At 50.6% G+C, this 14,868-nt stretch overlaps 4 protein-coding genes across 4 annotated transcripts; 1 reads left to right on the top strand and 3 right to left on the bottom strand.

The window, feature by feature from the left end:
• Positions 1-1,360: 1,360 nt before the first annotated feature.
• Positions 1,361-3,165, bottom strand: GMORB2_0146 (RuvB-like protein 1 (pontin 52); the record flags this gene model as incomplete). Its single annotated transcript, XM_035462132.1, has 4 exons — positions 1,361-1,493; positions 1,608-1,939; positions 2,084-2,851; positions 3,046-3,165. 4 exons carry the CDS (start codon positions 3,163-3,165, stop codon positions 1,361-1,363), a joined length of 1,353 nt encoding a protein of 450 aa, XP_035325062.1.
• An 869-nt stretch (positions 3,166-4,034) lies between these two features.
• On the bottom strand, positions 4,035-5,552 carry GMORB2_0147 (EamA-like transporter family; the record flags this gene model as incomplete). The annotated part of the gene is made up of 2 exons (XM_035462133.1): positions 4,035-4,914; positions 4,990-5,552. 2 exons carry the CDS (start codon positions 5,550-5,552, stop codon positions 4,035-4,037), a joined length of 1,443 nt encoding a protein of 480 aa, XP_035325063.1.
• Positions 5,553-6,731: 1,179 nt separating this feature from the next.
• GMORB2_0148 (uncharacterized protein) lies at positions 6,732-7,389 on the bottom strand (the record flags this gene model as incomplete). Its single annotated transcript, XM_035462134.1, has 2 exons — positions 6,732-7,237; positions 7,329-7,389. 2 exons carry the CDS (start codon positions 7,387-7,389, stop codon positions 6,732-6,734), a joined length of 567 nt encoding a protein of 188 aa, XP_035325064.1.
• Positions 7,390-8,457: 1,068 nt separating this feature from the next.
• GMORB2_0149 (Protein of unknown function (DUF1242)) lies at positions 8,458-8,595 on the top strand (the record flags this gene model as incomplete). Its single annotated transcript, XM_035462135.1, has 1 exon — positions 8,458-8,595. The coding sequence occupies one exon, from the start codon at positions 8,458-8,460 to the stop codon at positions 8,593-8,595; it is 138 nt and encodes a 45-aa protein (XP_035325065.1).
• Between the last annotated feature and the right edge of the window lie 6,273 nt (positions 8,596-14,868).

Below are 14,868 nucleotides of genomic sequence, written 5' to 3' on the forward strand. Positions count from 1 at the left end.
GGAGCCTCTGCCCAGAACAATTCACAGCTCTCCCTGTCGGCCGCGTCGGGAATGTAACATCGCTCCTGTCTGCGGAATGCTTCGCCCATCTGAGACAAGGAACAATGATGTGCAACGGGGCGGAGAACCAGTCACATTTCCCATGTACCTGTGTTCCCTTTTTGTTTTTTTTCTTCATCTTTTCCTTGACAAACAAGGCGACCCTTGGTGATGTTGGATATGAGAATCATCGCATCCGAGTTCATCGTGGCCGCTCTCTCTCTCTCTCTCTCTCTCTCTTATTGCACGTTGTTTCCCTTGACCCTTGTCCTTGGTCGTCAATAGACATCATTACTCCGTCCAACCCAAGCTGCTAAACGAGGGACACGCAGACGAAAATGAAGAAGAAGAAAAGTGAGAGTAGATTGCCCCGAATTCCCTTCCGTTTTCGTCCAGTCTGTACGACAGGGGGGGAAGACAACAAGCAAAAAAGTTTGGCCCATCAAAAGTCACAACTCGATTGCACTTATGGGACTTGTCCAGATCCGCATCAAGTTTAGTATTCACCTCCTTGTCTTCTTGTCTCTTCTAGTCATCTTCCTTCAATCAATTCCGTCTTCAAAAAGTCTGGAGTAAAATTGTTGATAATGTCTCTCCTTGGGATATAGATCACTTGTCAACCAGAGTCAATGAATATTCCGAAACCAAACCTCTCAAGAGCCAATAGGTAAGACCAAAGAAAATACCTAGAATTCCTTTCCCCCCTCCGCTCTCTCTCTCTCTCTCTCTCTCTCTCTGTCAGCTCTTACAAGAAGAAAGAGTCTTTCTCTCTTGATGTATGTAGAAACTTCTATCAATGAAATCCTTCCTCTTCTCAGCTCCCTTGGCATTGGGCAAACCCCTCCCCGTCCGTGCGCCTAGTCTTTGTCCCTCCTCTTCTCATCTGGCATGAATTGACACACACACACACACACACACACACACACAATGCAATAGGAACAAAGAGACCGATTTCAAACAGAACAAGGGGGTGTGCAGGGTGAGGCGGGTTAGTCACAATATCAGGAGAGGACAATGAGGCCGATATTCTTGATCGACCATGGGCTACAGATGGGAAGAAACTAAGAAGAAATATTGGCCGTGCGCCTCGTTTTTTTTTTTTCCATTGTCCACCGCCCTGGTCGAGATACCTTGTTCAGTACTGTTCTCTCTCGTACGTACTCCGTACATGCTGCAACCCACTGTTCTGATTAATCTTGGAAGAGGGGAGTGGGAAACAGTTTCGGCCGATATTCTGAACAAGCGAGGACTTTAGGAGTGACAGAAAAAAGTACTAGTTATAGAGTTGCAATGAAAGGAAGAGAGAGAACTACGAGAAAGATCAAGAAATGTATCCCTTGCCAGCCTCACTGCTGAGGATGGCTGCGCTGCGACGAGCGTCGACAAAGAGGTCTTCGCATTCCGAGACATCCTGGACGTCAATCTGGCTGCGACCGCTGGCCTTGGCGAGGATGCTACAGTTTGGCATGTTTTGTCAGCGACTTCTAGGGGAAGTGGAGAGACGGTGATGGAGAGGAGAGGGACGAGGGGGGGAGGAAGATGGAGTAGAAAAGATGTGAGGGGCATACCTAGAAGGGGTAAGAAGCTGAAGACAGTACCGCAGACTGATGCGAACACCATGGTCGGCAATCTTGTCAATGGCAGCGTCAGAGATGGAGACACCCTCGGTGGTGGCCCTTATGCGGACGATGCTCTTGATCTCGTCAGCCTGGTAAGGCGTGGTGGGCACGATGAGGAGACGGGCCAGGAAGTCGGGCGGGATGCCGTGGGCGGCCAGGATGTCGTCGGTGCCCCGTATCTTGCACATGCCGCGGTTCGAAGCCAGGACGACAATGGGCGAGATGGGGGACTCGAGGGCACGGTTGAGGTACGTGAAGCACTCGATGTCGAGCATGTGTGCCTACATATGAGGTCAGTTATATGTATACATTATAGGAAGACGTTGTAAAGATCAGAGGAGAGGGGGGTGTGTGAAGGAAGACAAGACGAAAAAAAAAAGAAAAAAAAAGGATGGTAAGAAGGGAGAGAGAGGCATCAGACATACCTCATCGATGAACAAGACACCAGGAACCAGCTCAGCAACGCCCTGGTCGATATACTTGCTGACAACCTTGTTGATTTCCGCGCGGAGCTTCTCGGTAATCTCAGTCATCTTGGGCTTCATGAGCTGGCCCATCATGCTCATAATGTCCTGGCCGCCCTGGGGCCGGGCGTTGGCGACGTCGAGGTCGTGCAGCGTCACGTCCTGGACGATCTCCTTCTTCTTGTGCACCTCGCCCTTGGGGATGGGCACGTACTCCTCGGCTTCGAGGTCGAACTCGGTGGCGTAGGCATCAGAGCGGCCGACGCGCTTGCAGGCGCCCGTGTTGGCCTCGATATAGACGACGTCGCCCACCGTCACCCTCTCCTTCTGGATAGCCTCGTAGATGCTCGGGTCGAGCCGGAGCTTCTTCTGGCCCTTGGCGCTCTTGAGCCCGATGAGCAGCGTGCTGATCGTCTTGCCGTACCCGCCCAGCGGGTTCTCCGCCTCCTCGGGTGTCAGCTCCGTCACCTCGCCCTCGTACACCTCCTTGGTCTCCCGCACCTTCAGCCCGATCGCCCGCCGGAAGTTCTCCATCAGCACCTCCGTCTTCTTCACCTCGGTCGAGTATATCTCGCTGCCCACGATCGGGCAGAACGGGATCTTGGTCCCCAGCTCCTGGCTGATGGCCAGCGCCAGCGCGGTCTTGCCTGTACCAGGTCCGCCCGCCAGCAGCACGCCACGTCCTGCCATCTTGTGCGCCCGGATCAGATCGACCACCACACCACATGACTAGATCGGTCAACCAGTCAGCCAGCCTCTCTCCATATCTCTCCTCCTCTTTCCCCTTTCCTCTTCTCTTTGCTCCTCGCCTTCCCCTGCTCTTTCCCCTTCTCTCTCTGTCTCTCTCTCGGAGAAGGAGAGAAGGAAATCAAGACTAGGGCAGGTTGTCTCTTGCTTACCTCTCGTGCCACTGCCTGGCCTACAAAGCCACCAGACTGTGTATCAGCACGTCCATCTGTCCTGAGTCCCAATCCCTTGATGTGCGTGTGAGCTGCGGTACGGTGATCCCGCTTGTTGCCCTTGACTTCGCTGATCTGAACCATGTTTCTATTTCTCGTTTCCTTCTTTCGCTCGTCGTTTCCCTTCTTGCAGGTTGTTCGTTCCGTCGTTGGTCGTTGTTGGCAATCGAGGTTTGGAATATCAACACTTCGAAGGAATAAGTCAAGTACCACTACTTCATCACGCGCCCTTGACGTGGGACCGGTTTTGGGATGCTGTGGTAGGTTATCGTTGGTGGTTTGGGGAAAAAAATGATTTGCGACTGATTGTGAATTGGATGGCTTTCGCAAGAAAGGCCCTGGAGATTTGGGAGCTACCAGGCCTTCCCTTCAGCCCCCCCCCCCCCCCCCCAGGTCGCGGCTGCTTTTGGTGTTAAAACGCCCTTGCAGTCGCGACTATAGCGTGGTGGGTCCATCACGTGAATTTGTGCCTACTTACCCGGTATTACCGCATATTTGGAAAATTGGTAGGTGTTTTCTTCTCGAAAGTGTTGAGCGGTGCGACTAATTGTAGTGATGAGCGCCAAGGGCCGTAATTATTTACATCAAGTATATATGTCACTATTGGTAAGAGGTATAAGGATGCTGGCTGTGGGGGACGGATCTTATCTCTACTTGAATATCCCTTGTAGATCTATCGTATACGTTTCCTACTCGTGAGCATCTATTCTAAGCGGTACGTGGAATGTGCACTTCACCAGACCGTGAAAATCTCAACGTGACGACAGCTCAAGGTGTAAACAATAGCCTATTCTATATCATGCAAATTTCTATCACTTCTATCCAAAATTCAATGGCTAATAGCCTTTTCTTTACCCCCAAGACATTTGTCGTTTCATTGGATCGCAGCAGGCAAGTGTGTATCATAGACTTCATGTATTAGTTAGTGGTGCGTGAAAAGTGCAGCCACATGCTTACAGACGTTGAAACGACAGGTTCTCCCCATTTCCGCCAGCACTGGTAAGCATAGGCGAACTCTCAGTGTTGTCGCCGGCATCGTTGTCGTCGTTGTCGGCATGTATCCTCTGCCCCTCGACGTCTTCCGTCTTGGGCTGTGCACGTGCCGGCTTTTTGAGGAAGACGACGACGACAGCGCTGCCTAAGATCAGGACGCAGCCGGCAAGGCTCATCAAGTTCATCTCGTGATGGAAGACCCACCGGTCGAAGCTCACGGCGAAGAGCATGTGCGTGTACACCATAGAGTTGGCGCGGTTCGACCTGTCTCCCTGCAGCCCCGCGGTGAGGAGGTATTGCATGATGAAGCCCATCACGCCGAGGCTGAGCAGCAGGAGCCATTCATTCACCGATCCGGGCCACGTCCAGCGCAGCGACGGCTGGCCAATGTCAAGCAGTGGGGCCAGGATCAGGGATGCGACGCTGATGATGGTGCAGGCGATGCCGAAGATGTTGACTGAGACGAGCGGGTGGGCTCGCTTGCCGAGTATGCGCAGCGTCGTGAAGGCGCCGGCAGCGCCGAGGACACCCAGCAGGGCGACACCGATAGCCATCAGGCGCTCTTCCGTCGTGGCGATGTCGTCGTCGCCGAAGCCGGGGATCGCCGAGTCTCCGTCCGGGGCCTCGCCAGTCGGCTCGTCTGCTTCGGGGTTGGAGAAGAAGGACGCAGGCTGGGCGATGAAGACGACGCCCAGCAGCGCGATAAACGTAGCGAGTCGTTCTATGCCCGTAAACGGCTCCCTGAGAAAGAAGTAGCAGAGGATGCCGGCGACGCCCGGCGCCAGGAACGTGATGACTGTGGCATCAGCCAGGGGTAGATACATCATGGAATACCACATGCTGCAGCAACCTGTTAGCAGGACGGCAAACAGCGGTGCCGGTCTTGAATCATATTTCCTATGGCCTTGAACGTACCCGAATATCCCGAAGAAACCAGACACTCCCCGGATGATCAGCAACCACCGGATATCCTTGCTTCCCATGAGAGGTCCACCGTCACCCTTCCACCGCATATAAGCTGTGCAGAAGAGAGACGTGATGGACTGACGGAGAAGGAGAACCTGGATCGGATGCATGCCGTCGCCCTGGAGCTCGAGAAGCCGCGCGCTTAGATTCATCGAGGCGCCAAAGAACTGCGACACGGCCACGAGCACAGCACTCTTGTTCCTCTGCCAGAAGCGCTGAAGGGCCGACTGTGGCGGCAGCGGCGGCAGCGCCACCCTATTCTCGGAATACGGCGACGGCGTGAGGCTCCGGAGCACCGGACTAGTGGACAGCATCCGGGTGCGTGAAGGATCCTTGATCCACTGCCGTGTATTCACGTCATCCTGGGTGTCGATATTGTGTGGCAATGCCCCATGCTGTGCCTGGTCAACGACCGGGGTTGGCCCGGACGAAGAAGTAGAGTATGGATCGTCGTCGGTGCCGCTCGATGTCCTACGCAGGAGCGGGACGGGAGGGTCGTTCTGACTGCTCATTGCGGGGTTCGAAGCTTTTTTTTTTTTTTTTTTTTTTTGAGAAAGGACTCTTTTTTTTCTCTCTTTAGTCTTAAACGTAGTCAATAGTGATAGTATTTGAAGAAAAAGTCAAAACTCCTGAGAAAGTGCTAGCTAATGTAGATGACGAAATTCAAACGTGTGTGCGTGAGGAGAGAGAAGTGTGGAGAGAGAAGAGGGAAGAAAGTCAAAATGGCCCATTATTAGCTAACATCCCAGCCAACGAGGTCCCCATACAGGAGGAGGGATCATGTCTCCAAAAAGCACGACACATGCATGTGAGCAGGCGCGACTTCGGCGGCTCCGCGGTCACGTCCGAGTAATCATCCGCCACTGCTAACAGTCGGATGGACGAACGGGGTGGGGGAGAGAAGGGGAGGCATCCTTTTGGAGATTGAAGAAGTCATTGTTTGGTGAGCGGGCCAGTCGGCGTGTTTCCACGCCCCAGACGAGAAACTTGGGCCATCAACCAGAGAAGATGTATTAGAAAGTGTGGATTCGACATCGTGTGGGGAGACCCGATCCTAGCTGGGTTGAGAATGGAGGGGGGGGAAGTCCGATTGTAACCGCTGACCCCGATATCGCTCTTGGTATAAGGGGAAACAGAGACAACAACGCTGAAGCCATGGACATCGCCATGGACATCGCGAAGGTGTCCAGATCAGATGGTCTAGAGTAGTATTGTTCTTGGTAGTGTATGCAAGAGGGAGAATACAGATGATATCATCAAATGGTGGCAGGATCAGATGAGCCAGGAACTTTGTGGAGCACATGCCTTGACATCCGAAGCTTCTCCTTCCTTGTTCTACATGGTGGAGCACGTATCGTGACAATCATGGCATACTAACCTGTACTTACTGCACGTATACTACTCACAACATGTGGTATTGGCAGTGCTTAGTTTTACTATAAGTCGTATTAAGTAATCGAACGGATCTATTCGATATAATGCCACCATCGATATATCACGATGATGGAAGAAGGGGCCGAATAAGCCCCCTTCATGGACCCATTCCAAACCTTGCCTTGCCCATAGAACCCAGAAATTAAGACAAGAAAAAAAGAAAAAAAACGCCATGCCATGCCTCATACTAGTATAGATGAGATGAGATGAATCAAAAGTACAAAGAGTGTATCAATCCGCATCGATCCGGACCTTCTTCACTTCTTCTTATTACCGAGAGCATCTGCCTCGGCCGCATCGTCATCGTCCGCCTCACCCAGTTCCTCGTCGGCAGCAGCAGCAGCAGCAGCGGAAGCACCATGACCACCGTCGTTGCTCTTTGGCGTTGCAGCCGAGCCAGCCCCGTTAGCTGATGCCGCAGCCGCAGCCGCGTTGGCCTTTGCCTCTTTGTCCCTCTTCTTCTCCTCCTCGGCCGCCTCCTTCATGATCTCGTCCTCGCCTCCTTCTCGCATAATGTCTCGGGCCCTCTTGATCTCCTTCTGCTTCTCGAACACCTCCTGTACCTTGCCCAGAAAGGCCGGGTTCTTGCGGAAGGCGAACTCAAAGTCCTCGTACTTGATCTTTTGGCGGCCGGAGTAGTGCGCAGCGCGGGCGGCCTCGAAGGCAATCGACTGCATGAAGTCGGTCAGGATCTCGTCCAGGACGCGGACCGTCTCCGGAAGGGGGTTCTTGATGTCGCCGTGTGCGTAGAGGAGCATTGCCACTGGGGGGGGAGTGTACGTTAGCAGATGGTTTCTCCCTTCCCTCATATTGAGGGGCCTCTTTTGTGTAGAAATCGTGCCCGCAGCACTTACGCTCGTTGTGGGTGAAGTTCATCTTGCCGACATTCTTGGCGGCGCGCGCTCGAGGCTCCATCTTGGGCGGTGCTGTGCGGGCCTAGGGAGGGGGGGGGAAGGGGCGCCGAGGATCTGGTCTTTGGAGTCGTTTGGGTATCTTGTTTGTTCCGCTTTACTTACGGGTGAAGCGGTGCCTGCTTTGGGGTCGTCGTTGGGTCGCGTCGATGATGGAGTTCTCGTTAATGATGGTGAGGTTCTGTTTGACAGTGGATGGATGTTGGTCCCCCACAATCGCATGCCCGAGATCTGGGTCAGTCGCACTTACCCTATACTTGAAAAAAGAGATATCGTACGGAGAGTACTTGGAGCAGCCAAATCTCAGGACATGGTGTTATTCCGAGATGAACACTCGTGTTCTTTTCTTTATTATAACACATATATATATGAGAAGTAAATCTCGTGTGTGGCTGCTGGAACTCTTCTGGTACAGCTCTTTAGGAGCGTTCTCTCACTGCCTGCTGTTGGTAGTTATGCGACGGATATTTGGACAGCCTATAATACCCCTTGCGAAAAAGAAAAGAAGGAGAACAGGGAGTGCAGCATTCAGAAGTTCTTCTTGAAGAGGACGACAGTATGATATGATATTACCTGTACGTACGAGTACATGTGGTAAAAGCCATTGTTGTGTCTGGGCATAAAATCGGACGAGTTGATACCCACATTTTATGACCAAACCATTGATGCATGTCTATGCCAGCAAGTCACCACTGTGCCAGCAACTTGGCCGGGCTCGGCGAATCTTTGCTCCTTCAGACCACCCTGGCATTGCGACAATCATCAAGACGACAACGACCGACAAACGAAACCCGGCTACGTATACGCCGACGACATAAAGCGAAAGAAAAACAGGGTTGGCACATACCTTCCCCTCAATACACATCCGCACATCATGGTAAGTTTTACATCTTCCCTCCTCGCCGGAAGCGGTAGGCAAACCCTGTGCGTGTGTGTGTGTGTGTGTGTGTTCTAGAACTGACGATGGGTGTTCTGCGCAAAAAAGACGGCCCTCTTCAACTTCCAGTCTCTCCTACTCGTCGTTCTACTCCTCATCTGCACGAGCGCCTACGTACACCACTTCTTCCCTGGGATGATGGACAGAAACAAGAATGGCGTCACGGGTATCTTCTGGAAGTGCGCGCGCGTGGGAGAGCGGTTGAGTCCGTATATTAGCATATGCTGCGTTGTCATGGCTGTTCGTCAACCCCCGTCCCTCATCCTCACCTGACTCCAAAGATTGCTCTTTGTCATGAGGCAAAACAAAAGACCCAATATCTGTGTTTTTGCTGACATGAATACCTCTCGTCTCAGGGCTCCATCATTCTCAACTAGACCACGGCCATCGAACGATAGGGAAAATGGTTCACACAAAAATGTTTATAATATATGGGGCTTAGCGAACTGACTTTTTTTTTTTTTTCTTTCAATCTTCCTTTTCTTTTCCTGGAATTTTTTTTTATTCCATGATCGGTGGGGTGCTTTTCTGGTTTTTTTTTCTTGTTTTTTTTTTACTCGGTGCAGAGTGGATAGGAGAATGTCATAGGACTCCTTTATTTCTCTTCTTCATGAGTCGTACTGGATGAATGCGGCGAGAAGTAGAGGGGGCAGCGTTTCACTGATGGCACTAGAAACCATGTGGATGACACGTCTCCTGGGGTTGGGGAAGAGGAACAGGAATATGAGGTGGTAATCTTGCTTTCATCCGTTGGTATGATCTTCTGGCATACGTCACCAGACTCCAGGCCCTCCAAACTTGTCCTCGAGCAGACTGCGATTGATATGTCCCTCGGTAGCGTGGATACGAAGGATCATCAGTGTCAATGTGGGAATGCCACCACGGCGGCCCGCATGCAGGGCTTCGAACTTGTCATGAGCGCGGGGCAGCTGACCAGGAGGAGTATGCTCCGAGGTCTAGAGAATTTGGAGAACTAGGGCCTTGTCATGGGGAAAGGTTGTAGTAGTGATACTCGGCACATGGAGATGTATAGAGTATTATTATCCTTGACTGACTCCTCATACACACCACGGGAACTCAAGGGAGAGAAAAGGATGCGTCATGGGGTTTCTTTCTATGAATCATGGTTGGGGTTATTTTAGAGAAGAAAGAGGGTTCGGCCATGGTTGAGGTATATCTCCAACCCCCCCCAACATGTAGCAATATGTAGTAATATGTAGTGATAGTAGTAATCATATATATCTACCACCACAAAAAAAAGCTATCGAACGAGGTTTATCATGACTCTCTCCGTGTAGTGTCGCGCCTTGACCCTAAAAAGGCAAATCAAGAGAAGGGATTTCCAAGGGGAAGGGGAGAGACAGAGAGAGAGAGAGAGAGAGAACTTCATTGTCACTATTTGTTCTTTCATGCCCAAATCGTCTACTCGTGTACTTCGAAACCTCCTGCCAACTGTTGAAATCCTTCCCGGGAACCGAGGCCAGAATGAACCCCATACCACCCCGAAAGAGAAGAGGAGGAATAGTAAGAAAGAAAGAAAAAACGTGGCGACCCGTATGGGTTCAGCCCGTATCGGACGCACCGACGGGCGCGGCGGGCGATTTCTCAGAAGGGGGAGAGGACTAGACGAACGGGACGGATTTAGCTAATACAGGTATCATACAATGTAAGCAGGGACGGACATGACCGATACGGAGGATGCCGTTTGTAGCAAAATCTTGGAAACCTTGTTCTCCTTCTATGCTCCAGAGCTACTGCACACCCTCTGATGTAATGGCATCTACATTGGGACGAACTGAGTGCGGGAATATGAGTATAAGCAGTGCTAAACTACTACAAGTTTATTCGCTGTATTAACTCGGTAAGTATGTGTAGCTGGCTCCCCACAACCCAAAAGCTTGAGTCGTGGCTGTCAGCTTGGAGCGGTCGTTTCCCTGAGGAAGAGGGGTGTGTGTATGTATATGTACACATGAGTAAGGCATCGTATGTGTACAGCTAAAAGGAGCTATTACATACTTCAGTGCCTCTATCCATTCATAAGATAGTTGATTGTTGGTGATGCTGACTCTTTTTTTTTCTAATTTTTTTTATAAATCTTTTTGGTCCTCCTGAATCGGAAGGTGTAGGTGCAAGAAACTTTGCAATGAAAGTGTGAACCCTCTTACGTCTGAGAAACCGGCAAGACGCAAAACTGAAGTCCTGAAAGCGAGACGGGAACCTAGGTAGGGGCGCAGTACATGTAGAGAGAGAGAGAGAAGAGGGGGGGGGGCGGCAAAAGAGAGGGAATAGAGAGGGAGAGAGGTGAGAGCTCTGCCTGTACTCGCAAGTTGTGATTGTACGAGCAACGAGTCTCTGCCCGTACAGCTCTACCCGTACACCCTCGTTGACAACTAATGATGGGTGGCGCCATTGTTCATTCAGATGAAGGACTAAGAGAGAAAGAAGACAAGACCCCAGTTTAGCCTTGACCATGTGCTCGTAACGTCGCAATCCTACGGAGAATTCATTCATGCCAAAAATCTCTTGCAGGAATCCAGCCCCCACGGTTGGTAGATGACGGGCATGTGTTTCTCCTCCTTCATTACCGATCCATCTACACGTTGAATAGTAATGCTCCTCTGTCAAATGGTGTATGAGTCCCCCTGTTGCAAAAACGAAGGAGAAACCATGGCGGTAGATTCCGTCCAGCCCTGATGTTTGCATCTTGTCCACATCCTGGAGAGAGACGGTACCATCTGCTCGTAGCCATTGTTCTCCTCCTTCTCCTTCGTCTTCAACATCGACGGGTATCAGTGGCATGTGGACAAGACCCATGACACAGCAATGTACAGTCTGTGCACGCACATCAGTCAGAGTGGGGGGTGGGTTTCCCGGGGGCCCTCCCCCTTGATGCCGGATCACAGGATTCCATGGGTTGACAAGAGGAAGCAGCGAAGGGAAACAGGGGACTGCGAGGGAATTGAGTCGACTGCATAAGAAGGCATTGATTATGACCTCTTATGTGCTAGGCTCTAATACCCAGGAGTTACGAATAATACGATGATATTCTCGGATAGAACTTTTGACGTACACGTTGGGAACATTGCCATCAAGACTCGAGTCTTTCCACTCACCACTTTTTATTATAGTTTATATTAATATTGATATATATATATCTGAAATTTTATAAGGGGGGAGGAGGGGGGGGTTTCTTCAAAGAATAGCAAGGTAAACTGACTTGCTTGGATTGTTGACTGTTGACTCAAACATTGTCCGCATGCGGAAATACTAGAATAAAACCGTCCAAGTTGAAAACCCGTCTAATTGATCATCTCCATTCTCACCGTAGCGTCCCACCGTCGCTATGAAATTTGAATATCTCTCAAGTCTGTCCAGTCCTGTATCATGATTTTTTTTTTTTAAAAAAAATACATTAATACTACTAATTACTACTATTACTATTACTACTATTACTACTATTACTACTATTACTACTATTACTACTATTACTACTATTACTACTATTACTACTATTACTACTATTACTACTATTACCACAGATTACTATTATTCCTGTTGCTTCTATTACTACGATTACTACGATTACTATTATCACTATTTATTAATACTATTTATTAATACTATTTATTTTCTATTATCCTGGTTCGAGAGCTCTCCATCAACTAACCCGTACGACCATGATCCGCTGTCCCGCTCCGGTGCGCTTCGTCGCATCATCATTGTTCTCCCCTCTCCCCCCTCTTTCATTGTTTTCGCCCCAGAGCCTGCAGATATTGGCATTTGGTGATACTGCAGGGGAGGGGGGCAGGAGAGGGGCCTCATGGGAGGTGGTCGCTATAACCTGACCAACGCGCGGGACCGGCGTCTCTGTCGTCGCATGACGTATCAACAGTGATGTAACAGGCCTTGTTGAGGCCATCATGGGGGTTAATCCTGTACAGGCTCGTACGAGCGAGCATGCAAGAGCATGCAATAGCTGCCTCATGGTTGTCAATAGCACGTTCTCAAGGCCACGACTCCCGAATCTGCAATCTTTCTGTACCACTGGTAATACCGGTGACGCGAAATAATGCTAGATGCCAGCTCAACCCGGAAGATTGCGCTCTCGAGGGCTGCTGAGCATCGTCTCGTGCCTAGTATTACTGCTACTCTGTAGATTACAGTGATAATAATACAAATAATATTACCCCTTAGGCTCCATCTTCCCATGTTTGCCCTAGATCATGTTGTATTGACCACCGACCGACCTCTGTGATCCTCCTCCTCCAGATTGTAGCCGCCCCCCCATGTCCCCCCCCCCCCCCCCCCCCCCCCCTTGCCCTGTCGGAAAGAAAGAAGGAAGAAGAAGAAGAAGGGAAGAAGGAAAGAAAAGAAGAAAAGGAAGGAAACCTGTAATATGTCATAGGGTCAAAGATTTTACTCCCTGTGGCCCGTGGTCAAGGTCCAATCAACCAACGGAAGATGGGGCCGAAGTGACTGCATCTCATTCATCCCGGGGGTCCGGCAGTGGCAGCGGTGTGCATCCTTCTCTCACCCTGTTCTAAATTACGTTGTGTATAATCTACTCGTATACTCGTAGACGCCTGTCGGGATGCATACGAGAGAAGAAGAAAAAAATCGAAAGGGACCATGCAGTCATCTATACGGGGTATTGCTGTTGCGAGTATTATCCTGAACGATGGCTGCAGCTCAAAGTCTCATACGATGGGAAAAGTTGACGACTCTCTGTCCGAGTAAGAAGCCAGACAGAAGGAGAGGAAAGAGAGGTCTTGAGATAAAGTTGGGCTATTTGTTGTCATCGTCATCGTCGTCGTCGTCGTCATCGTTGCCTACCTACCACTCCCCTACGAGAGGAGTTTTCTCTCGTGCATGTGTGCGTGCGTGTGTGGGAGGGAAGGCTGTGATGAACCGGCGTGTCCGGTGAGACGACGTAGAAGAAAAGTCTGAATCGATGTATCTCGGGAGTACTACATAGATTAGGCAGAAGAGAGTTGCTCTTAGTCGGTCCACCAGGTTGGGTTCCTCGTCGCCACATAGCCACATACCATAGGTATATATATACACGGGATATAGACACGGGGTGTCTGTCCCATCGCCAACCTCTCTGCGTTGTGGCTGAGGCGGGATGGAGGAGTGTGAGTGGCGGCGGCTCCGATGAAGCTGAGAGAGAGAGAGATACACGTAATTTAACATATCGTGACAAAGCCGTGCATGTACCCTGTGGCAATGACCAAGCCCCCTCTCCCCTTCTTTGTATTTTATTTTGTATCTAATTTTTTTTTGTCTTCTGGGTACGAGTACATGAGTATATATGTATGAGAGTCATGACTTCTTGCCACGCATTTGCTAAGCTACATGCACGGAGGCCACATGACCTGTTACGGGTACGGAGTTGTTAGGATCACGACGTCACCACAGCATAGAGATGTTATCACGTCGTCTCACTCTCCCGAGAAGAAGAAGAAGAGAAGAGAAAGTTCTCATGTGTGCGTGCAGCTGCGCCAATGTATTATGACGATGATGAGGGGCGCTGCTGACTCTGCTGGGGAAAAGGAGGGAGAGTATTACTTATTTGATAGGGACAAAACGATCGGGAATAACGGCCAACGAGGAACGGTCAAGAGAGAGAATCTGGATTTATAGCACATGTCATGATTTGAATCTACCGAACCCCCCCCCACGTAAGGACAAGATTCTCAACTCATTCATCGTGCCCAAAGTACTCGTAGTTGCCACCGGTATTGATAGTGTTCCGCGGTTAATGTGTCTGTCCTCCGGTCCGCACCAGTTGCGAGTACGAGACCAACGATTACCCCCCCCAACTTTTGTACGATACTCGTGGAGAAAGAAGAGGAAAAAAAAAAAAAAAGGGGTGGGGGGACCACAACACAATATCGAGGAAAACACCACGCAAGAATCAGCACCGCTAACTCGGCGCCGCGAGGTTACCACCCCCATCAGATAATATTCGTCAGCCCTCTCTCCCATTCTCCCTAACAGCAGGGAGCAAGTGGCTACCGAGGCTAGCAGTACAGACAGGCACAAACATGCATGGCTATCCACTTACGGAGCATAACCACGTGAGAGGTGTCAATGAAGGACGGGTGCGGTCTAACCAATCACACCCTCTTCCCCCCTTCGCCCCCCCCCCCCCTTCGCCCCCACACACACACACACACACACAAACACGCACACACACACATGCACACACACACAGCGGCTTGCCTTGCCTTGCTCAATTATGACTCCCTTGGCTCGAGATATGCTTTTTGTCTGTCGAATTGCTAGATCGCGAGACAACATGCCGTGTGCGTGTGTCGTCTATAGAGTCACATCGATAAAGTCTCCATGTTCACGCAGGCAAGAGGGTAGGGGTGATGAACGGAGAGTTGGAAGATGGATGAGAAGACTAAGATGATAGAACACTGCAGGTACATGATGACAAGGAAATGAAGCATCTGCGAGTATCGATGCACGTCGGGGATGCTTGCCACCGTCTACTCTCCTCCCCTCTCTGTTATTACTACGGGTACGGAGTATTACTCG

The sequence above is a fragment of the Geosmithia morbida genome, assembly GCF_012550715.1.
Source record: "Geosmithia morbida isolate 1262 chromosome Unknown scaffold_0, whole genome shotgun sequence".
Taxonomy (NCBI): domain Eukaryota; kingdom Fungi; phylum Ascomycota; class Sordariomycetes; order Hypocreales; family Bionectriaceae; genus Geosmithia; species Geosmithia morbida.